Source organism: Muntiacus reevesi, chromosome 3, assembly GCF_963930625.1.
Source record: "Muntiacus reevesi chromosome 3, mMunRee1.1, whole genome shotgun sequence".
NCBI lineage: Eukaryota > Metazoa > Chordata > Mammalia > Artiodactyla > Cervidae > Muntiacus > Muntiacus reevesi.
In genome coordinates, this window is record NC_089251.1 from 8,553,223 (window position 1) to 8,577,845 (window position 24,623).

The following is a 24,623-nucleotide window of genomic DNA, read 5'->3' on the forward strand; positions in this document are numbered from 1 at the left end:
CATCGTCCTGCTCCTTCTCCTCTTACATCTTTCCACCTCTTCTGCCCACCACGTCTTCAGCCATCTCTGAAATGAATCTGCAAATGGCGCTGCCCTCTCTCTAAGGCTTCCCCCAATTCTCTGTGTCCCGCCCCCGAGTGCCCACAGCACTGACTCTGCCCCTCCCCGAGGGCACTGCTCCTGTACATCGTTCATGTTCTAGTAACCTCTTAGTTGAGTCCCCACACCTCCTTCATGTCTGTGTCTAGCACAGCAACTGTTGGCTAAAGGAATGCACGTGACTTTAAAAAACTGAGCAATATTCATTGGAAAAAACATTTAATTTCAAAGTAAACAAAAATGTTTATACACTAAAGTATTTAATTAGTGAAACAATTATTATCCGCGTAACAAGCTGAAAAATACAGCAACTTGATACAAGACTGAGGTAACAAAATACTTCACCAAAAATCTAAAGAATCCCACAGAGGGCTGATGTTCAGTGGTTACTGCGGATGAGACAATTCACAAGAATTAGGGAAAGTCCTTACACAACTGCATGCAGGGGGGTCTGCTGGAAAAAAAAGACAGCCCGGGAGAGTGCAACAGATCGAACAAGAAACAAACTGAAATGTAAAAATTGATTTTCAACTTACTTGGAGGAATACATAAGAAATTGAAAACTACTCTCTATGCAACATTTTGAATGCTAAGTGAAAAACCATGCATTTTGGCACAAAATTTATTGAAGATTTTACCACACTAAATTAATCACTATTGTTACTGAATGGTCACAGTCGTTCAGAAACGGATAAAGAGATGAGTGATTACAGAACTCACAGATGCTCCATCGTTGCTGCTGCGAGCAGGGGTTGGGGGCTGCCCCTGGCGCACACACATTTGTGCAGCACCAGTGGTGAGGTGGTCCGTGGGACGAGTTCTCGACACCCAAGGGAAAGCAGCTCTCGCTCAAGTTGTATTTAACACTGAAATTAAAAACAAAGAACTTCTGCAGTAAATACTCTAAGCGTTCTGACGTGACTCTCCCGTTCCACCTCAGAATCCTGCGTCCAGCCATAGCTCTGTGCCTGGCTGTCCTGTGCCAACCGGCCGCTCGGACAGTAACTGGACTTGCAAATTGAAGACTATTCAGTCTGTTGAGCCTTTTGAAGCCTTTCTGGAGGAATCCACACAGGATTTCTACCCAGTGCTGGGTGGGGGTTGTGGGGGGTGGGGAGCCAGGGTCTTGCTGGGAGAGAGGAAATGGCGTGGTGAGGACGATTTGTTCGTTGAGAGGTCAGCTCCATGAGGGCAGGGCTTAGGTTTATCTTGTTCTCGGCCACTTCAATCCCGAGGAAGAGTCTGACACACAGGAAGCACTCACGAGAGATGATAATCGATGGACGAATGGGTGGCTTTACACAGAGGGTCTGTTATTTCAAAAGGACTCTTGTAGTTTTTTTGTTTTTCTTTTCTTTTTAAAACATGAAATCACCCAACATTTCAGAATGATGTATGATTAAAGTGATTTACCAAGTAACAATAGGTAAGTCAGGTTGTGTTTTCAGCACTGTTCACCTGGTTCTCAGCATCAGTAATATGGGTCCAGAACTCTAGACTCTCTACCTGTGGATTGAAAGCAGACCTTGCTTGTAAGGGCTTCCTGTTTCGTGGACCATTCTTCCACCTGTCAAATGGCATCCTAAAAGACACACTTCTTGGGCTTGGAAGGTGGGAGGAAGACGATGAAAGAAATACTGGCCACATTGGTAAGAAAAAAAAAAACACTTTGTAAATTCAGTTGGCAAGAGAGAGTGGGTTCTTTCATAAGCAGAACCCCTTCATTGTCTTCTCTTTAGGGCCCACAGGGGACAGGGTGATGAACTGGCTTCTCCAGGGAGGGGAGGCAGGCCACACTGTCCCAATGGGCACACTCAGATCAATATTTCTACAGCTTTCCACCAAATCTGTCCTCCAGAAACTTTCAGTTGTCAGAGTGCACTTGGTTGACCTTGAGCTACAGAACGCGTTTGACGGAGAGGAGTGAAAATTACTCTTGGGGATAGGTGAGTGAGCTGTTGGCATGGCATCATAAGGATACTAGCTATCTACTCCACAGGTCGTAGACAGCACTCTAGAACTTTCATTCAGGGATTTGTTTGCTTAAAAAAAAAAAAGATACAGCATACACATACCAGAGACATCACTTTCAGTGTTTTCACAGACATTTGTGTTCAATGGTGAGTCAGAGAGCAAGACCCAGGAATGCTTTCTTCCAGGGTGAGAACCCACCTGGGGACTCTCCCTTTTGGGGTTTGGGCCTAGCCCTCCCTCTGCCCCTGGCTTGCTATGACTGGCGGCATGAAGGACAAACCAAAGTTAGGAAGACAGCAAGCGTGGCCCTGAGCCCCTGCTGGGAGAGCCAGGAGCCTTATAGCTTTATCCTCAGGACTCTTCTGGTAAGTTCAAGGTTCTTACCAGTTCTATGGAGAGTCCAAGCTAAGAATGTTTCCAGGAGGGGACATGGGGTCAATTTCAACTAGTGAGAAGACTAAACACTTTGACAAGAACTGCGATTGTGCTATTTCAAAATTGGGCTCAGAAGAAAACGTTTATGAAAGATAAAGAAAATCTGTAAAGGGCAGCGAGTGATCTTATTTAGTGGAGCCTGAAATTTTGAGGTTTTTGGATTGGCTTCTATAACATCTCATGGTGGAAAAACCAGGACAGTTTGAAGAGTAGAGAAACTTAAGGAAAGTAGTTTTGCAATTGCATTCAAACTTTAGACTTAAAAAAAAATTAGCAGGTAGAATCAGAGATAATATCCGTTAAATCATTGACACTGCATGGTTCTGGTGAGAGGTGTTGGGGTGTCCGGTATGTTCATTCAGACTCCAGATGCTAGTTTGAGCAGTTGTTGGTATGAATTAGGTGCATGCATCTGACCCCAGCTGCAAGAGGGTATGTGAAGCACCAACGATGGACAAGGTTTGATGGCCTCAACTTCCCCATTGGGCGTTTCTCCCACCACCAAAGTATTCTAGACCTGTTCCAAAGGAAGTTAGTTACTGAGCACAGTAAGGTGCCATCACAAAATAAGACCCCAATGACAATCACTTTCCTCACTAATTCATCTGAATTTTAGGAAAAGTGGTCACCTTTTGATCAAAATACAGGGGTGGGTTCTTTGGCAGTTCTTAAATCGACCTATTACCATTTAGGGGTTAAGGTGTTGTTTTGAAGCATCTTGCACAGAAACTCTTTTAAGAGTAGTTTGCTGTCTGATCAGCGTGAGCTCTGAAACCATGAGAGTGACAAGGACCCAAAAATCCAGTCTCTTTCAAAAAATCATTCAGGTTTCCTTCTCAGAATCAGGACACCCAGATTAAAAAAAAGAGGGAGGAAGAGGGGAGGGGAGAAGGCAGGAAGGGGCTGGGGGGAGAAGCTACAGTGATAAAGCTACCATAAATAAAGCTAATTTTTATTCATGACTTTAAATAAAAATGTATTTGTGCAAAGTAAGTCACTTAAAAACATGACAAGGAGTGACAGGTGAAGGACATTGTTCACCTGAAGAGCTCTCAGCTGAAACCAGAGCTCTGACTGTCCGCCCCCCGAGGCTTTGTTCTCTCGTCACCATGGTCATCAACTATTGTGCCCTTGGACTTGGATGATGGAGAATTTGCTGGTGACTGTGTTTGGGGGCAAGAATGGGGGAGCTTAAGGCCTCAGTGTCACTCAGGCTCCCCAGTGTAATCAGGAGTCCCAGAGGCCCCGCCCTGGCAGTGGAGGCAAAGAGATGAGGTGGGGGGAGCGAAAGCCTGGCCCTTTGGGGAGAGGTTGGTGCAGAGTAGCTTCTGTGCAGCAGGTCAGGTCACTGCACACAGTTGGCCTCGAGAAGCTGGCAGAAAGTAGCTCCCATGCTGGCACAGGACAGGGTGGGGGGACGGGGGAGGAGAAAGTGGGGGGGGGGCGCCTTCAGACCCTGCGGGAGGGGGCTGGGAGGAAGCAAGCAGGCCGGCAGCCGGCCCAGCCTGTGGTTCCGAAGCCGGGTCCTATCTCAGAAGAGCCGACGGCAACAAGGCCTGGGAGGGCCCGGGGGCCCAGGGAGCAGGCCGTTCGGATGAATAGCACCCATAGGAACAGAAAACAAGACACAATTTAAGGCATTGTTTGTTTACAGTAAAAGAATGCGAGGGACCCTTAACACAGGAGGAATCTGGGCTCTCACTCTGACCTTCCTCGGTGGATGAGTCTATCGCTTAAGGTGAAAGCAGGGCCTCAAAGAGAATGAAGTGTGTGATGTCACGAGTCTTGTGCCAAAATGCATGTTTCTCGGAGAGTCCACGCTCGCTCGCTTGCACGCACACAGACACAGCACACACACGCAGAGGACGCTTCGGGTGTACAAAATCTGAGGCAGCCCTGTGGGCGAGCGACCCCACGTGCTGGGGTGAAAAGAGCCAGTCCCCAGCCCGTCTCGTCCCTCTGGCCCTCACACGGGGGTCGCCATCCACTCTTTGTGCAGGAGAAAGCCCTGGGGACCCAACGTGGGCCGGGTGCTCTCTGGTCGCAGCAGCAGCTGGTGGACAGACGCGGGCCCAGGCTGGGTGGGCAGGCAGGCAGGGTGTACAGTCTGGGGACCGACCGAGGCCCCCCGAGGTGGTGCTGCAGAATGGGGGGCATGAGGATGGCTGGGGATCAGTGGGTGGACCCCACATCGGCGGAGCTCTCAGGACTGTGAGGCCATGTCCCCTCAAGTCCAGGTCTGAGTCTCCCAGCACCCCGCCAGCGGCCTGTGCCCCCGATGTGCGCTTGGCCACCAGTCCCAGGCCGGGCTCCCAGAGGCCTCTGAAGTCACGCCAAGTCTTGCAGAGACTTATTCAAATGACATAAGGTTTGCAGGTACCTAGAAGAGAAAGCTCAGTCTCTTGTCAAAGTTCCGACCTTTCAGAAGGGGCTGGGGCTGGGGGAGTGGAGGGGTGGTCCCTAAGGGAAGGGTTCAGGCCTCTCCCGGACAGTCTGTGAATGAGTGGGCGGGGCTGGGGCGAGGACATGGCAATAGTAACAGCCGCCACGTGTTAGGGGGCCACCATGGGCCGGGCAGGGCTCTTAGGACTCCATTGGTATTGTGTCCTGAGCCTTCACAACAACCCCAGGAGGCAGGTACTGGAATTGTTCCCATTATAAAGATGACGAAACTGAGGCTTAGGGAGGTGAAGGACACAGCGGGTGAGTGACAGGGCACCCACTCTCAACCACTATCCTTGGGTCAAAGCACAAGTGCATTTGCAGGAAGAGATGACCAAGCCTGTAAGGTAAGCCCGTGCCTCTGGAGAGCAGAGGGGTGGTTAGCGGATGGCAGGAGTTGGCAAGTAGAAGTACAACAAGAAGGAGGAAGTTTGGGGACGTCAGGAACCCCGAGACCTTCCTATGCTGTGTCCCCAGGACCAGATCCCAGCTCCCTTTACTGTGGGACCCCCAGCCCCAAGATCAGGATGCTTCTCCTTCCCTTCAAAGCTGCTGACCTGCCCCCAGCCCCAGGCCTCCTCCCCAGCATGGCCGTGGGGTTCCAGGAAATTTGATGAGGAGCAGTTTCATCAAAAACAAATCCATCTTGGTGTCAATTTGGTCAAAATGATGAACTGGAAAAAAATGCATCTCCTTGCACCAGGAGACAGTTATAAGAATGGTCATGGCAGCACTGTTCAAAATAGCAAGAAGCAGGAAATCATTCTTGGGATCACGGACAGGAGAAGTGATAAAAAATTACAAAGAAATGAATCACAGCTACACACACTGACACAGAGGTATCCTAGGAACATAGTGTAGGAGAAAAAGCAGGTCACAGAAGGAGCTGTGCAGTAATGGTTCTGTGTTTTTAAAAGAAGTTTTTTTAAAAAAATGTAATCCAGGGACTTCCCTGGTGGTCCAGTGGTTAAGAATCCGCCTTGCAATGCAGGGGACGTGGCCTCCATCCCTAGTCGGGGAACTAAGATCTCACAGGCTGCAGGGCAGCGAAGCCTGTGCGCCGCACTGCTGAGCCCACACACCACAACTAGAGTGTGTGCGCGGCAATGGAAGAGCCTGCACTGCGTCCGAGATCTGACACAACCAGATGAATGAATGAATGAATGAATGAACGCATAACGAAATAAACAGTGAATATGAACAAAAACTAAAAGTGTACCCCAGATAACACATTAAGAAATCAAATACATGTGGTACTGCTTTAAAGGAACAGTAAACAAATCAGGAGTGCAGTTACGGGGTGCAAGTGGGTGGGAGAGAGACAGAATTAGGAAGACCACCCTGGGAGGGAGGTGTTCTGAGGCCTGGGGAAGTCTTGCCATTAGGCTGGGTCGGGGGCACATGGTTATTTGCTTTATTGCTGAGGTTTGCACCTTATGTACATGCTATCAGTAAGTTTAAGTGTACTTGCTATTGGTCTTCCCTAGCAGCTCAGCGATAAAGAATCCACCAGCAATGCAGGAGATGCGGATGAGGGTTCTATCCCTGGGTTGGGAAGATCCATTGGAGGAGGGCATGGCAACCCATTCCAATATTCTTGCCTGGAGAATCCCATGGACAGAGGAGCCTGGCGGGCAGTCTATAGGGTCACAAAGAGTTGGACATGACTGAAGCGACTTAGCACATACATGCATGCATGTATTCCCTATTAGCACAGACGATTTTAAGAAATGAAATTCCACAAAAAAATCATCTCAGGCACCGAGAGTTTCTACGGGAGGAGAGGCATTTCTGTAACATCCTTCTCCACAGCCCCTTTGTATGCCATCGCAGGCAGGCATTGTGTCTTGTTTCAGTAATCCCCTGCTGTGGAATAGTTAGTTGTTACCATTTTTTATTATTACATACAGCAGACAGCAGGAATATTTGGTTGAAAGTAAATTAGAGGTAAAAAGTATTAAAAAAAATAGAAGACCTTCTCCCTTAGGTCTAAAAACTGGACAAAAATACTTCAGTGTTGCAAAACCTTACTGCGGGAAGACCACATTTGCCAGACATGGTATGCAATCCATTTGTCCTTCACACCAAACACGTCCCCTGCTAAGGGGGTTTGACCCAGGTCCCTGCTACCCGCTGCAGGGCTGCTGCCTCTCTCAGGCCGCACCCTCAGCCCCCCAGATCAGGACACAGGCTCTTGTTCAGGGCAACTGTCCCTCTCCTGACTGCCCAACCCCCCAGAGCCATGACTGTCTTCATGGGGCAGACACCGAGGAAGCGCCCGTCTCTCTCTCCGCCCCACTGTCTGTGTGGCCCACTTCAGGGCTTCAGTTCTTGTCATTCCTTGGGGCCACCTGAGTACAGGTGAGCTCCAGGCGCTGTGCCCTCAGAGCCAAGGAGGGGCCCCAGGCAGGCACCGCGTGACCAGAGCAGAGGAGGGCAGGGGGCTCTTCCTCTCCTAAGGTGACCTGAGGCGGCACCTAGTTCATCACCTTGAGGTGAGTGTCAACCCAGGACCCTGGTCTCATCACGGGGAGGGGCAGTTATATTTGCTTAACATGAAAAACATGCTCTAGAAACCTCAGAACTGTAGTCTCCTGTATGCTATTTCAGAAATGCTACGTGCACCACCATGCATATGATAAATATGCAGTGTTTTAATACAAATGAGATCGTCCTGACATGTGTTTTTACACTTAAGCTTTCTCACTTGTGACTTGCAGCACCTTTTAGGTGATCACACACACATCAGGGGCTGCACAGTAGGGACATACTGAGGGTCAGCAAAGTTTCCAGTGGCTTTTCTTTCTTTCTATTAAGGACAGTGCTGCAGTGAACACTCTCTCCACCAGCCTGTGTGTGTATGTGTTAGCATGTGCCCGGGGACAAATTCCTAGCAAATGAGTGGAGGGACTCAAGTGCAGTTTATCTTGAGTTTCCCTGTGGGGCCTCAAGTTTATCCCTGTATTGGTCTTGCCCTCCTGTTCTAGTTTGTCAAGGACTTTCTGCTAATTCTGCCGTCGAGCTTCTTGTCATGTCTAATTTGATCAGCTTGTCACACATATCCTCATCTATGTTACAGATGAAAACCCTAAATGGGCGCACACTGAGCACAGAATCACAGGACATGCCACCAGACACCTCCCTCTGCTTTGTGAGAATCACCCTGGGGGCCAAGAAACCTGTGACTGGGCTGCGACCAGCACCACGGCAGCCCCGGCCCTCCCAGCCCCACGCGTCTGGCCTGGCCTCCGCACCAACTTCCTCCTCCTCAAAGCTGCCTCCATCTAGTCCAGCCCTGATGTTCGCTCTCTAGACAGAGGAGGGGGACCCGGCTCCCCTGCCCCCACCCTCTTCCAGCTCATCCTAAGGAACAGGTCAGGGAAGTTCACAGCCGGCCGGGAGCATTGGTTCTACTCCCAGCGGCCCACATGCTGCCTGGGCTGGTGTGAGTGCTGGGCGGCCACCTCTCTCACAAGCCTGGACAGTGGAGTCTCTGCTTCCAGGCCTCTGGCTCGATGGCAGGAGGCTGAACAAGTCAGGGGCCCTGGGGATGCCTGCGGTGGGACAGCTCAGGGGTGGCAGGTCTAGACTCTGGTGTCAGGCAGGAGGGGGTGAGACCTCACTCACCAGGGGGCCTTAAACCAGGGTCCACCACTTTGCGAGCCTCAGTGACCTCAGTATAAAATGGGGACAATTCGGGAACCTACCCCACAGGGATGCTGGGAGGATTCAGCCAATTACTGCATGTAAAGCATCTTGCCTCAAGCCTGGTCCTGGGACGGGTGGCATGGGGGTGGGAGTGAGCCTCAAGCCAGGGTCTGGCAAACCAGTGGTCCCATTGGTTCAAACATGCCAAGGAGTGGGGAGCCCCACTCACCAACAGCCATGGTTGGCTCTCAAAAAGTTAGCTATTATCCTTATTCCTAAGGGTTGTGGGGGGCAGGGCGGTACTTTGGTCAGGTTAGAGGATGCCCAAAAATCAACTTTCAGGGGGATGATCTCAATAGATGCTGTAGCCTGACCCATGGGGCAGTACCTCTCCTGCCACCTGTCTCTGATGGGATGTTTTTGTGGTTTTTCCTTTAGTAGGAAAGACACAGGAGACAGGTTCAAAGTTCTAGTCTGAAGCTGGGCTTAGTTCTAGGCCGGGTGGGGGGGGTGCCCTGTCTCGTGGGGAAAAACTGATCAAAAGAGAGTCCCTGGGAGCCTAGCTGATAGTCTCTGGGGGAAGGAGGAAGGTGTGTTTTCTGTGGACTCTTGGCCCGAGGGTGAGAGAGGGTATTTCAGGTGACAATCAGGACTTTGGTGACTTTACCTGAGGCCTGTTGCTTTTACATGCATCATCCAAATGCTTGTGCCACAGGATTGCATGGAACCGGGAGCCAGTCTGGAACTTGTAAACATTGCCTGGTGGTAGAAAGGCCACTGGTTAAGAGGAAAGTCACATGGGAGGGCCTGCCTGTGGTGTGAAGATAAGCGTGAACCTGGGTGACTATCCTGGAGAAGGTCAGGAGCAGCCCAAGATGAGCTCAGGGGATGTGGAGTAGGAGGCTCCTGTGTTCCCGCTGCCCCCATCTCTCTGGACCAGGGCTCTCAACCATCTTTCCCGCCATGGGGTCTTGGGCTCTGGGGAAGCCTGTGGATCCTTCTCAGAATAAGGTTTCAAATGCATAAAATAAAACAGATTCCTCCAGCTTCGAAGTCACTGCCTCATCCAGCAGTGACCCCGAGGCCACAGCTCCAGGGAGACGGGTCCCAGCAGCCATAGGTGAAAAGGATTCCAACAGCCACGTGCCATGCACACTGCTCAGTGGACACATCCACCACCAAGGTCTAAGCAGCTTTTAGGGGCGAATGAGGGGACTCTGTGAACATCAGAACCTAACGTGAAGGGAAAGCAGCAGCCTCAAAAGTCCCTACTGTTTCAAAACGCGCATTTAGCCGCAGAAGGAACAGGGCAGAGAGAGGCTACAGGCACCAGCTCTGGCCTGCCGCCTACCTTTGTCGGGGTTATTCAGCTGGAAGATGTCCGGGTGCTCAGGATCGTCAGGCAGCTGCACCATCCAGCCCACGATGGAGACCTTCTTGCCAGGTGTGGATTTATACTGCAGGGGAACAACAGCATAGTCAGGAGGCCCTCCGCTCGCCTAGGAAGGCTCACCTGGGCCAGGCAAACTTCCCTCCCATCCCCAGCACCTTTCCCCACCTTCCCCCCACACCCCCAGCAGTTCACACGACATGAAGGCCCAGCACAGAGAGTTCTTTCACGGAACATACGTGCTTTCTGTCTGTGCCCCGCAACGACTTGGCTCCGTAGTACAGGAGGGTGGATCCTGAGAGTATGACCCAGTACCTGGTCCATGAAGACAGCTAGGGAGGAAGGGGAGGCAGAGTGACAGTGTCGCAAGTGGCAGGGGCTGCCTGATTAGAGACCCCGGCATAGGGATGGAAGGGCGGCCCCTCCTTGAGCGGGGCCAGCGTAGGTCTCCTCTCTGCCCCGCCCTCCACCCCTCGGTGCCACTCCTCCGGGGCCCCGAGCAGCCAGCGGGACTCCTCAGCAGATCATCAGCCCCAGACCTCCCCCCCCCTTCCTGGCTCCTTTCCTCCCAGAGCCTTTCCTTTTCCCACCATGTTTAGTGCCAAGGCACAACTTCTATGAGTTCGGGTGACCCGAATCCAAGAACGTCCTGGGGAAAAATGGACAAGTGGAAACCACAGCTTGGAACGTCTGTGATGGGTACTCTTGGCTGAGAGCGAATGGCAGCACCTCGAAAGCATTTATGGCTAGAAGGGGTGATGCCCGGCAGGGCCAAACTGGTGGTGTAGCTTTTGTTTCTCTAGGCATAAGGCCTGGAATCCCTGGTTTGGGGCTCCACTCATTGGTTTGGAAAAGCCAGTTCTGCAAAAGCGAAGCAAATATCTCATCACGGAAGGACAGGGGTTCAGCAGATCGCCCTGCATCACGGCCTGGGGGGCTCCTCTTCACGCTGGTAGGGGCAGGGGTGCTGCATCGTCTCAGATGATGAAAGCAGTGGCTCTCAGACCTTTTTGATGACACCCCTGCCAGGTGGTCATGGTACTGTGTGTTGAACCAACAGAAGCTTCATGAAAGCATACTCATCTGTATCACGTGTAAGAAACTCCAACATCTTCCGGTCTATTCTATTCAAAACAATGGGTCATGACCCCCTGGACTGACTTCATCGCTTTACCAGTGGGCCAACCAGCGTTTGGGACAACAGTGCTTTTAGGATACTGTCTCGCTCTGGTTTCTGGAAGACTGGGGCCTGGCTGTAGGGACAGAAGGGTGGCAAGCAGGTCTGTACAGCAGACCAGATACAGGGCCTCATGTCACAGGATGCTGCATGACACTGAGTCCAAGGGACAGAGTGTGGCCCAGGGCTAGGGTGAAGATGCTTCTCCTCACCCAAGAACCTCCTGGCACCCAGAGATGGGGAACTTTTAGACCGGCCCCCAGACTAGGGGCCTGGCATCTTCATGCTGGGCATCGGTGGGAGGGAGCGTCTCCAAGTGGCCTCGTGGGCAGTGGACGGGGGCAAGCAGCAGCCGGAGCAGGAGAGGGAGGCCAGAGCGGACACCGGCAAATGCTGCCTGGAGACGCAGCTCACAGGCGGGTTTGCGGGCAGCTAGTCATGGCTGTCCCAGAGAACGAACAAAGAGGCCTTTGCAAGGGGCTGAGGGGTCACGGAGCCAGGGACCTCTGGGTCCGGCACGGGGTGACCTGGTGGCTAGTGCTGGAGCCTGAGAGGTCTCTCGATCCCTGGTCCCTGTCCTTTCCACCACACGTTTCATGATGCTCCTGAGCGGGGAGGGGATCTGCATTAGCAATACTTCCCAGGCCATGCTGACCATCTCAGGCACAGAATCCACCCTGACTCCCGGGGCCTCCAGGCTTCCACCTGCCCTCAAGATAATCACACAGCGATGTCCACCGTCTGCTCACTCTGTGCAGGGCCACACACATGACCTTCCCGCCCCGTCCTCCGGGAAGTAGGGACTATTTTATCCCAATTTACAGATGTGGAAACTGAGGCCCTGCCCACTCAGTGGCGTGGCCAGGGCTGGGACCCTGGTTGGCTGGTCTCTGGAACCCATGCCCTCCCTGCTGCCTCTGCACTCACCGCAGGCTTCCGTCCCTCCTTGAGCAGAGTTTTCCTTCTCAGAGGCCCCTCCATGGTGGGGGCCGCCGCAGAGCTCCCCAGTGTACAGATGCATGGGCCAGTGGGGCTGGGCAGGGGGAGAACACGGGTCAGACATCACCCAGAGGAGCTGGGGACAGGCACCCTCTCACCCAAGGGGCCCACGGGCCCCCAACTGCCAGGTCCAGGTCCAGGTCCACAGACCGAGAACTCAACAGGGCTGAGCCAGTCCCAGGAGGGAGGGCTCTGAGGCCACAGAAAGCCTCAAGCAAGACAGCTCTGGGCTCGTCCACAGCTTGGAACGTGCCTTTCCCTTGTCTTTCTGAGCGCTGAGCAGCTCTAGGCTTGGGGACCACGCTTGCTCCCTGTAACCTAGCTCCTAGCATCACCCACACCGTATCCTGCTTCCTCTCCCCCTGCAGCTCTTGGGACCATGCAGCACCCTCTCCTCTCAGTGAGGAAGTAGGAGGGAAGGGAGTGGAGTAAGAGGGCGGGGTGGGTGGGGGGACCCCAAATCCTCATGCCCTGCACCTTTGCCTCAGGGCGTCTCCCTCCCGCTCTGCCACGGGGATTCGGGTGCCACCTGCAGGTGAGGAGCCCCAGTGCAGCGCCAGCCCAGGCCTCCATCCTAAGACCTGGCTTCGGCTCCCTGGATAGCACCTCCTTCAATGCCGCACTGAAGCTCAGCTGCTTTCCCTCGGCATCCCAGAATCAGTGATCCCATGCCCTAAACATGCCTGACTGCCCAGCTCAGCCACCCCACCCCCCGCCTTATGGCAGAACTTGGTCATCCTTTGAGCAACTGCCCGACCCTCTCCTCTGGCCTCCCTGCGTCCACTCTTGCCTTCCTCCCACGCTCTCTGCACACCACAGCCAGGGTGACCTGGGTCCTGCCACTCCCCTGCCTCTCCATCCCTCCCCCATGCAACCCCTCCAGAGCCTCTGAGACCACCCTCCTCACCGCCTGCTGGACCTGGCTCTGGTCCATCTTCTCTGGCCTCACCCGCCGCCCTCTCCCGTCTCTCACTTGATACAACTCGGACTCTCCTTCACTCCCAGAATCACCCTGCTCCTCCTGCCTCCCGGCCCCATGGGCTGTCCTTGGGCTGCGGGTCCTCTTTTACCCCAACGCCTCCCTTCCCTTTATCTGGCTAGTTCCTGTCACTCTTCCAGTCTTTTCTGCAGGGAAGCCCTCTCTCTGGACCAGCAGCACCCGTGATTTTCTATTCCATTTCTGTCTCAGCCCCATGGACCAAGGCAGAGGCTGTGTCCGTCTCGTGAGCAGCCTCAAACACAGTGCCTGGCGCCCAGCAAGCACCCTGGAACTACTTGTTGAGTAAATGATCACATGAGTAAATGAGTACCTGTAGACGCAGCTCCGGGTTCTGGGAGAATTCCGGACTGGAACACGCCAGTTGGGTCCCAGCGTGGCATAGAGACGTCCCCTGCTTCAGAGGAAAAGAGCTGAGTTTTAGCAACAGCCTGGGAAGACGAGCCCCTCGTGGAGGAGGTGAGGGCATCTCAGGCCATGTGGTCATGAGCTCCGGAAGCCTCAGCCCCAACTCCTCCCCTGGCCTCCTCATTTACACTGCAACACATCTGGGGTACGCCTGGAGCACAACATCCCTGGAGTCTCCATCGGTTGGGTCCCCAAGTCTCCAGGTAAGTGTTTCCTCAGCCTTAAGGGTTCAGCTTTCTTCCAGCGATAAGGGGATGACTAAAATCTGGGTACACCCCTCATCCCAGTGTGAGGTTGAGAGAAAACACTGTAAGTGTGAAAGTCGCTCAGTTGTGCCCATATCGTCCCAATATTCCATGGTCAATCCAATTAAAAGTGTATACTCATGGACACAGAATTGCGGGCTGTCTTGCATGTTGGCCCAGGGCGGAGGGGGTGGGGCATGTGTAGCATCAGTATCCACCAGGTGCTACTGAATTCCTCCGTCTGCTGAGTCTTTTCCATCAGCAGGCTCCTTGCTGGCCCCAGACGGTCCCCTGCAAACCTGCTCTGGATCCGTTTCACGGTCTAAGAGTTGGTGCTCCAACTCTTAGAGAACCCTCCGTGGGCTCCCGTCTGGCCTCTTTCTCACTTGTAGTTCCCCTGCAGTGAGCCTTTCCAGGGGAAGGTGTAGCATCCAGGGCAGGTAGGGAGCTTAACCTTTTTGGGGGTAAGGTTTCCATCTTTCTCTCTTTACGCTTTTCTTTCTTAGCAGAATGACTTCCTGTGTCTGCTTGGTCCTCAACCTTCTCCGCATCTCCGCAGTACGGCCTGTGGCTGCTGCTGTTTAGGTGCTAAGTTGTGTCTGCCTCTGTGACCCTGCGGACTGCAGCCCTCCAGGGTCCTCTGTCTGTGGGATTTTCCAGGCAAGAATGCTGGAGTGGTTGCCACTCCCTTCTCCAGGGGATCTTCCCGACCCAGGGATCGAAACCCCATCTCCTGCTTGGCAGGTAGGTTCTTCACCACTGAACCACCAGGGAAGCCCACAGCATAGTCTGTCCCTGGGCTATCGCCCTCCATTGGCAACTGAATTTATAAAGTCAGACAAGGCCCACACTTCCTTTTTAACTGTTCCCTCTATTGTCCACTGCCAGTCCCAGGTTGCCGCATGTTGCCCTGTGGCACTGGACACCCGGGGGTGGTGCGGGGATGTCCTCACTCGTCACAGCATCACACCCTCACTGAGCTCAGGTTTCTCTGAGGGGTAACTGTGTTGCTCCCTGCACCTCCATCCTCCGCTCAAGAAGGAGCAGTTCTTAATGACATTCTTGGGTTTGTTGCCCAGAGGCCCAAGTTCAAGGTTGGTGGGAGTCTGACGGTCATCCAGGTCAACTGCCCTGGGACCCTGTCTTCTTCGTCCATCAGCCACGTCTCTGTAGGTGACAAAGAGCTGCAGTACGTGCTCCGTCCCCCAAGTCCTCAAGTGTAACGAGTCTCTGCCCTTTCCCCAGCCAACCCTCGTGATAAGACGGTCGCAGGCCCACCCCGCCCCCACCATGAGCTCAGAGGCCCTGGCACCCTCAAGCCCCGGTCCACAGGTCAGAACTGCCTCCTCCCTGTATTCACACCTGGGTGTGACACAGCCCCGTGCTTGAGCAGGCTGTGTGGAGGCTTAGAGGCTGCCCTGGGCTTGCCTCTCTCCCCAGTCAGGGCTGGGGTCCTCATGAGGCAGGGCAGGGTCTGACAGTGAACTTTCTGCAGCGACACTCCTGTGCCTGGAGGATGCCTCCTGGTCTGATGCGCTTTCCTGCTCTGAGCTGTAATCTCTCTGGAGTTGAGGATGGAACCTCCCTTTGCAGAGCTGGATCCTCTGGCCCCTTCTCCACATTTCTTCTCATGAATCTTTGCTCCCGGCACCCCAGGAAAATGTGTGACGACAGTGGACTGTTCCAAGACAGGGTCATGTGCTGGTGGGCGCTGCCGCCTTCTCTCCCCTTTTGTGAGACAGTCCGTGGCTGGCAGAACTGACTATTGATAGAGAGCTTTAAGACCTCTGTCCTCCCATGGACGGAGGAGCCCAAGGCTACAGTCTATGGAGTCACAAAGAGTTGGACACGACTTTACTTTTTGTTCTACTTTAAGACCTGCATCTTCCAACCAGTCTAGCCTTCTAAGCAGTCTTTCCTTATGTTCTTCCTGAAGGAGTGAGGTGCCCCGGAGCACAGTGGACTGGCGGGATGTGCAGGGATGCTGGGGGTCACTGGGGTGGCTCATGGGAGAGTCACTAGTGAGTGACCGCGCCTGTGCATCTGGCCATTGACTGTCTCATGGGAGCTTTGTTTAGCATCACTGAACAGGGACCTGAGGCTCAGTTATGTGAAGACACTGAACTGAGGCATGTTCAAAGCCAGGGTTTGAACCCAGGTCCTTCTGACTCTCCAGGCTCCTTCCACACTTTTCAGAGTGAGAGCCAGGTTGAGTTGTCGCATGTGGAGGAGTTTGTCAGGAGGACTGAGTCTGTGTTTGGAGCCTGTGGGTGGCTCCCTGGTCTGTTCTCAGAGGCACCAATTCTTGCAGGTTTCTGTCATAGTGCACAGTGAACGGGCTCGGTCAGTGTCTGTCAGGTGGGATGACCACAGATCCTTAGCCCCTGGGTCTCCTGGGGTGGGGCCACCTCCCAGGTCCATTGCCCCCCCACCCCCGGATAGTCTTCTCCTGGTGGTTCAGGCTGCCTGGCACTTAAGAGCAGCTGCCATTGATCGCCTGCTTACCATGAGATGGCTGAGTGCTCTCAGACCCTGCTCCTCCTAGTTCTGTGGCGGGGGGTGAGGAGGCCACCATTCTTACCCTGTCTTAGATGAGGAAACTGGAGCTCCAGGAGGTGAAGCCACCTACTGGCCTGTCATTAGGGATGGGGACACACGTGCTCACAAAGGGAGGATGTCTTTCCCACAGGAAGCCGAGGGCCCCTGTTGGTTAAGTTGCTACAAGTCAGGGGGCGGGCGTCAGAGCCCACTCCGCCTAGAGCCTGGGGAGTGACTGTGGCCTTGAAGGGCAGTGGAATGGTGACTTTTTGCCGAGGCCAGCTTTTAGGAGACTAGAAGCAGGGTGGTGGCCGGCCTTTCCTCCCAAAGCAAGCCTCGCCAGGCTGGAGGAGGGCTGTGACACGTGGGGTGGCTCTGGCTGGGTCTAGTAGAGAAGAGCCAGGATCTTTAGCCACTGGAACCAGACCATCTGATCACATCCCTGCTCTGAGAATGTTATTTGAATGTTCAGGACCAGAACATGCAAAACGAATGGGCAGTGGTATTTGGTGAACTCCAGAAATCATGGGACATCTCCAACTGACACAGGGAGCTCCCAACTCTAGAGTCACAGACACCTTTTCCAGCAGCATGCTGAGAACAAGTGGCTGAACAGAATGCATCCCAGGAAGGCCATTCTATGGGTCCCTCTTGGGGACAGATCTTGGTGGGATGGAGGCCTGCAGTAGGCCACCTTCCTCATGGGAAGTTTGGTCTGGGAAATATGTGGGCTTGCAACCAAGCAGAACCTCAGTCCCAAAGGGTGTTCAAGAAGATGACGATGAAGAGGAGGAAGATAAAGATGATAGGATGATGGTGAGGATGAGGATGATCAGATGATGGGATGATGGTGATGACTGGGATTATGGGTACCAGGCAACTGCTAAGCAGTCCTGGGTCATTATCCTGTTTTATCATAGCACTGTGGGGCAGGCACTGTTCTGATCCCCGCCTTATAGATAAGGAGTCTGAGGCTTAGAGGGGTGGAGTAACTTGCCCAAGGTCACAACACTGGGAAGAGAAAGATGGGAAGTGCCAATGAAGTGGAAGCAGCCAGGGACCTGCTTGGACCAAGAGCATCCTGAGAATTCAGAGAGGCCAAGACAGGTCTAAAAGGCACCTTCCCCTCAACATACATTAGGTAGTAGGTATCTCAGGGGTTAAATTTCATAAAGCTTTGAGTCCCTGTTGCTGGTCCAGGAAAGGGGAGCAGGGTGGAGCCTTGGATAACAATTACACTGAGGCCTCAGTAATCTTGTTTTAGCAGACAGAGCACGCACCCCACCCCCTCAATTCTTCTACCTCAGATACACAGAGATGCTGGTCGAGTGTTCCTGTGGAAGGGTCCAGGTGATGCTGCTCATCAGCAGTGTCCACCTGCACCAGGAAACCCTTGCCCACTGGACCAGAGCTTGGTCCCAGCCACTTCCTAATGACTCATCCTCATCTGCAGGCAGGAAGCTGCCTTCTTGAGTCTGCTCAGCCATGCTAAGGACCACACATGTCCCCCAGCTGTCAGCCCCCTGGAGGGAACCGGCAGCAGGCTCTCTGCTCTGCAGGCTTTTTGCAACTCTCACCAAGCAGAGATGCTGAACCCCGACACACAGGCACCATGAGATACCGCATGCTCCCTGGATAATGGTCACAGTGTCCCCCGGCCCCTGGGGTTTTCTTTCCATGAACAGGCACTAACCAAGCTTGGGCAAACCAGCTAGAAGCCCACCACTGCCTCCCTGCCCTTCCCTGCACGCCTCCTCCATCAGCTGCTGAGTCTCCATCAGAGACCCGTCAGCAGTACATGGGTGATGCAGCCACGGCCACCCCAGCCCTTCCTGAGCCCGTGCCAGCCTGAGGAGGGGGTACCAGGCTGGGAGACCAAGAGCACCCATCAGCAGCTCCCAGACAGGCAGGGGAGGCCCGGGTGGGCTGGCATCCCCAGCAGCTCTTCAGCCCCGCCCCATGCTCAGTCCTGCCCCATCTCTGGTGTTGGGGGCTCACGCGGTCACCCACTTGTTGCCCACCCGGTCACCTACTTGTTGCCCAGGCTGAGTCCTCTGGGCCCTGGGACATTCCTTCCAGCAGTTATTGTTAAAGGACTTTTGCTGCCTGGGAGTCACATTCTCCTCTGGGCAGTGTCCCTGATCCACTGAGTGGGTCCCTAGGAGTTGTATTTGTACTGGATGCTTAAGTAAGGGGACAGAACAACCCCTGATCCAAGCCAGGTCAATCAGGTTTTATCTCTGGCAATGAGGAATCAGATAGGAGAGGCTGACAGTCAGGCTCTGCAGCTCCGTGAAGCTCTAACATGTAAACTTGGGAGCTAAGAGGTGTCCCCAATGTGAGCTGAGAGGTCTAGAAATCTGGGCTGCAGACACAGCAGAAAGCACAGTAGATATGCACAGAGAGGAGTAACATGAGGTGGAAGGAGGGGCCTGCCCCCCTTGCAGGTCCCGACCCTGAGGGGCTATAGGTGCTGGACACAGAGATTGTGGGCAGAGAATTTTCAGTTACCTGGGAAGCTGCAGCAGCGAGCTGGCAGGGCCCAGCCTTTGTGTGTCAGGTCCCAAGGACAGGGTCAATCAAAAGGCCAGGGACTCTGCCTGCTCTTCTCTCCCAGAGGAGCCTGAGCTCCTGGGTGGAGACTTATTTACCAAACTTCAGTTCCTGACGCTGAGAGCAAAGCAAGAGATGGTGCCTTCAGGGGGAACCAAAATCAGAAGCTTGGCTCATCACCCAGCTGGGCTGCCACCCAAGGCAGAGCAGCAGGATGGAGGCACAGAGTGGGATGGACCTGGGAATCCAGACTGAGGGGTGAGCAGGTGAGGGACATGAGCCTCGGGGGGGCTATTGGACCTCAGCCAGAGGGGGACGGGGTGGGGTTGGGGTGGGGCAGCGAGGCCCTTGGTGAGAGTCATCCTGAAAACACCACCCTTACGCTTGCACTTCAGTTAAAGTTGATCCCTCGCCTCCAGGATCACCTCCCAGAACCTTGTCTCCCTCTCCCAACACATGGCAGAGTTTGGGGCCCAAGAGGCACCCCTGAGCCCTGGTCCATCCCAGAGCATCTGCCAGAGTCCCCTGACCTTTTCCAGGAGGGAGAGGAGTGTTTTCAAAGGCTCTGCCTTGGGAATGGCAGGCCTGGGGCTCTCTTGCCATGATTCCATTTTCCTGGGGTCTCCCAGAGGATGCTGGGAGATTCCAGAGGCTAAAGAGAGTACAGGGCAGAATCTGCATTATAGAATCTCCTCTACACCCCAGAGCACCCGTGGCCCAAGTGTCGACAGCCCCCACTTACAGGTGCCTTCTCCACAGTTTGGTCACCCCGGAGGCCAGGAGGCATGGTGGACACCTGCCTTCACGCAGTCCATCCATCCCAGGATGACTGAACTGCCACATGGGGGACTCTCTCTTCACCCTACCCAGTCCTAGACTCCAGGATCGCTTGCTTGCTGGCAAGAGGTTCCTACTGAGTGAAGTTCATACACATCCCAAAGTAAGTTCCCTGACCAGAGCAACTGCACTTACATGCCCAGATCTTCCTGTGAGCATCCTTCCTGTAGAGTTGGGGGCATCCAAGGCTCAGAGAGGTTGAGGGACATGCCCAAGGTCACCAAGAGCACAAGCAGCCCTGACCTCAGCCTCCCCCTCCCCCAACATGGCTGACAACATCCAGAAGCCACCATGACCTCCCCCTGCAGAGGCACACCCAGAACTCCAGAGACCAGGTTCATCGCGGACCCTACCGCTCCCGCAGAGCCTCAGGGATGCTCAGCATCCCTGATGGAGATCCTCCATCCCTGATGGAGGAGAGGCTACCTCTCCTCCCAGGACATGGCTCAGGCCTCGCAGCCTCCCCAGGTCCCTCGACCCCCGCCCCCAAGGGCCCACTCTAGTCCTTTTCACTCGGTGTCCTTGGGCTTCTGCTGAACCATCACCTCTATAGAAGTCACCCCTGAAGCCGCCTTCTGACTCGATCCCCCCTGCTAGACTTTGCCATCATGTCCTCTTCCCGACCCTCTGTGCACCTGGCATGTTGACCAAATCTATCTCCCACCTTGGCCGTGAGCTGTGACCATCCCCCTGCTGCATCCTCCCCCTCCCCCAGAAGGCAGGGTTTGGGAGGGTGGCAGTGGCGGGGAGTGGGGGGTGGTGTTGCAGTTTACTCTCCTGCTCCCTTCCCCTCTCCCACCAGAGGGGGCTTCCTCCAAGGACCCCTCTGCCTCCCAGGCTTTCCACCACCTGTATTTTGGCCAGTTCGTCCCGTGAGAAGGCTCTTCTTCACAGGCTAGAGGAGACAGAAGGCTGAGTATTTCGTAATGAACTTTCGTAATGACCTGCTTTCCTATTTTACCCCTTAAAAGCTGACCCTTAAGCCTTTCTGATTATGTCCTATTTTAGAAAAGTTAAATGTTACTTTTTCCTGGGTGAAAGAGAAACATTTAGCACTTGTAGAAAATTTGGAGACTACAGAAAAAGAAAATAAAGGAAAGAAACTCACTCAATAACTCTACAAGCAGAGATAACCAAGATGATCCCATGCACTCTCTCTCTTTCTCACACACACACACACACACACACACACACACACACACACACACACACACACACACACACACACACACACAAACACACAGGTGTTCATCCCTGTCATCCACTCTGCTTTCTCTAAAAGCCTCACTTAAAATGTTCAACTCCTGGGCTGATACTCTTGTTCTCCTCAGGCACAGAGAAGCAGCTGTTATCCCTTCCCGACATGCCCGCCTAACAATCGCGCTCCCCTTCCCCTTTGTGACGAGCCTGAGGTTGGCTTGGGGCCAGCCTGGGGCAATGTCCACAGCCCCTACATTTCAGTTCATCAAGGACTCGCAGCGCTGAAAATGCCTTTCAGGGCCGTCCCCTCCCTCCTTGGGAAGGCAGACGTGATGCGGGGCTCTCTCGCTTTGTCCCACTCCCAGGAAGCCCGAGGTGAGAGAACAGCAGGTCAGGGACATGAGGGGGGTCCCACGCTTGCCCCCTCCCCAGTGACGCTCTGGCCTCTGGTTCCCCGGAGGTCCCTGAGCCAGGACCACCACTCTGTCCTCATTTTGGGCCCTGACGATAGGGGAGGGTCTTTGGGGGTCTCTGAGGGCTAAGAAATGACCCATACCACCAGGGTCTGGCCACTCCCTGGCTCCCATTTATTCCCATCCCTCCCCAGCACCCAGGCCTGTGACTCGCTGAGGCTGAGCTGGATGAGGGACAGGAGATGAGCGGAGCTCGGAAGTGACCCTTGAACCCCCACTCCACAGGCCCAGCAGGAACAGGACCCGGTGGCCACACCTGGCCCACTCCCACAGAGAGCAGCCCAGAGGGTCACCAGGATACTGGGGGCTCCAACACGCCTGCTCTTTAGGACTGGCCACTTCAGTCCAAGCTCTGGACTGCAGAGGATCGCCCAAGGGCGCCTTGGGGCCCCAAGGCTGAAATATCCAGGAGTGTGACCCAACCCGGGGAGACAAACTCACACGATGGGCCACATGACCACCCCCTTGGCCAGACAATAAGAACCATCCTGCTGGTCTGTTCACATGGCCTCCAGGCTGACTGATGTGGCCTCAGACCAACCGAGGGGTAAGGGCTGGTGGTGGTGGGGGCCACTGGCCTGGGCCTCCCTGCCACGCAAGCTCGCATCTGCTTCCAAGTGTCTCCCTGGCCAAGGCCAAGTTTGTCACTAGGGTTTGGGGGACTGGTGGGCAAGTAAGTTGAAGGTTGTACCCTGTTAAGTTTCAGGGCTGCGGGGCAAGGTGCTTTCCCCCTTGCCCCTGCCTGGCCTCTGGGGACTGGGGAACTAGGACCTCTTCCCCTGCGGCCCAGCCCTCTCCTGCACCCTCGTCTCTGGTTCCGAGGTCACCATCTCCTCACGCAGATATAAGGATGCAGGGACAGCGCATTCTTACAGCGTCTGCCAGGAACAGCAGGCGGGGGTCCAGGAGGGGAGGCTCTGTGGGTGTACCTGCTGGCCTCTGGGCCCAGGAAGAGGGAGGCCCGGCTCCCAGGGAAGAGGGAATCTGCCCCCCTTCAATGAGCAGGAGCAAAGCGGCGTGAGGGAGGCCAGGGTGGAGGGAGGTCTGGTGGGTGGGGCTCCGGGTAGGCAGAGCCCAGGGGAACTTAGGGTCACTGCACTACGAGAGAAAGAGCAACGTTTTGCAAAGATTTCGAAGGTGAGGTAAAGCCTCTCCAACTCTGCCGTGGGGTCTTCGAGGAAGTCTCGAATGCGCACATGTTTCTGAGGGAGTGAACTCTTTCTGGGGGACATGAGAAGAGGCTAGTGCAGGACGGAAATGGAGGCTGGAGGCTGGGCCACGGGGGCGGGGGGCACCTGGCGTCTGGACCGTCAGGGCCGCCTTGAATCTCCAAAGCAGGCGGTCTCCTGTTCCCCTCAGGAAGGAGGGGCCGGACTGGGCGCGGGGTCCCAAGGAGATGAGAAATGGGGGTAGGGTGCTGTTTCGAGGGCCCTGGAGGCAGGCTGAGCACCTGCACCGGGGCTGCGTGGGCGGCAGGTGCTTGCCAGGAAGCTCTCCAAAATGGCCTGTTAGAGACACTTGGACGTAGAGTGAATCCACCGCTAAACTCTAAGTTGAATCTACCGCTAAATCCCAAGTGGAAGAGAAAGAATCCAAACGCCAAAGCGTGCGGTGTTCCCCTCTGAGTGGAACACAGCACTGTGTCCCTGAGGTGGGAATTCTCTCACCCCCTTCCTTCCTGGCAGCTCCCATCTCAGTCGTGGGGACTCGGCAGGAACCATGTCCGCCACCCTCAAAGACTAGCGAGGTGTTTGGCAGGGAGAACCTGCTTAATAAACAGCTTTGAATGAATGAGTGAGCGAATGAACGAAAAAATAGATGAATGAATGAGTGAGCGAATGGATGAGTGAATGAATAAATGAATGAAGGAATGGAGGAGTAAATGAATGAACAAATGAATGGATGAGTAAACAAAGGAATGAATGAGTGAATGGGTGAATGAGTGAATGGGTGAATAACCGAAGGGATGAATGAACCATGAGCAGGTCCAGGTCTGGGTACTATTCAGGCTTGTGTGTGGTTGGGGAGACGCTGGGTTGCCTTAAACCCCCTTTCCTCAGGGTCGCCCCAGGAGTCCCCGATTGGTGCTGAGTCAAACTTCTGCCAGTCAGATCTGATGTCTGCCTGCTATCTGTCTGGCTCTCGCCCCCTGCTGGGGTAGCGGGCCCACAGAGAGGCGGCCTGTGCTCCCCAAATCAGAGCCCAGCAAACATCCCTCCAGGAGGCCTGGGGCTGGACAGAAAGAGGAGCTCCGAGGGCTTAGGATGTCATCTCCCCCCACCCAGCTCCCCAGCTAGGGTATCACCAGGACAGACAGACAGGCTGAACGACGTGGGACCAGGTTCTGCAGTGTCACAGAGGCTCTGGCTGAGGCATGGTCATGACCACGTGGGCCCTGCGGTCGGGGGAGGTGGATGTGGGTCTGCTCTGCCCCGCAGGGGCGGGTGAGGCAGGACCACGCCACCTGTCTGCGCCTTGCTGTCCACAGATGTGAAACAGGGACGTTTTACAGGTAATCCCCGTGTCAGAGGGCTTGAGGACTGGGAGAGACCAAGACAGTGCCTGGCACACGGGGAGCCCTCAACAAAGCTCACCATCCCCGTAGCCCGTCCCTCCGCCCTGTGGGCCCCGCCCGGTGGGCTGCACCTCCCCTCTGACCATTTATGATTGTGGGGCTGAGCACCAGGGGAGAGGCACAGGTGTGGGTGTGTATAACTGTGAGGGTGTGCGTGTGTGTGCCTGTGGGCCCCTGTGTACACAGGCTAGAGGAGGGGCTACTTTGCAGGACGATGCAAGCCTACTTCTGTGTCAATGGATGACCCCCGCTCCCCCAAGAACTTGAGTCCCCATGATGCCCTTCATCGTCGGCAGCGCCAAGGTTGCAGGAACTCCCCGTTCACAGGGTCCCTGTCTTCCCAGAGCCCACCTGGTGCCTGGCACAGAGAAAGGGTCAGCACGTGGAGGAGGGAGGCGCGGGGAGGACTTCCTGGGGCGGACGCACTGGCTGCAGGGAACCTTGGGCAGAGTCCCCTCGGCTCACCGGCGCCCAGGAGGGTGGGTGCCAGCCCGAGGCCACAGGGGTGCAATGCTCTCAGACCCCACCAGGCGGAGCCACATGTCCGTCTCCAGACCCACTTCTCAGGCTTCTGCTTTCGAGAACCCACATCTCAGTCCTCGGTATCTCGGCCTGAGGGAGAGGTGCCGGCCT

General features: G+C 54.7%; 1 protein-coding gene across 7 annotated transcripts in view; it reads right to left on the minus strand.

Annotated features, from left to right (window-relative positions):
- Positions 1-315: 315 nt before the first annotated feature.
- The window catches only part of RALGPS1 (Ral GEF with PH domain and SH3 binding motif 1), a 299,089-nt gene continuing 274,781 nt past the window's right edge, over positions 316-24,623 (minus strand). For 5 of the 7 annotated variants that reach the window (XM_065928425.1, XM_065928423.1, XM_065928426.1 and 2 more), the window contains 6 exons: positions 13,475-13,558; positions 12,093-12,198; positions 10,228-10,320; positions 9,950-10,055; positions 9,266-9,357; positions 316-4,888 (listed from right to left, as the gene is read on the minus strand). In XM_065928425.1, the coding sequence (XP_065784497.1) occupies positions 4,859-4,888; positions 9,266-9,357; positions 9,950-10,055; positions 10,228-10,320; positions 12,093-12,198; positions 13,475-13,558 (511 nt within the window). In that variant the 3' untranslated portion in view covers positions 316-4,858. The remainder of the gene's footprint in view (positions 4,889-9,265; positions 9,358-9,949; positions 10,056-10,227; positions 10,321-12,092; positions 12,199-13,474; positions 13,559-24,623) is intronic. The other 2 variants (XM_065928430.1, XM_065928427.1) reach the window with 1 other exon arrangement.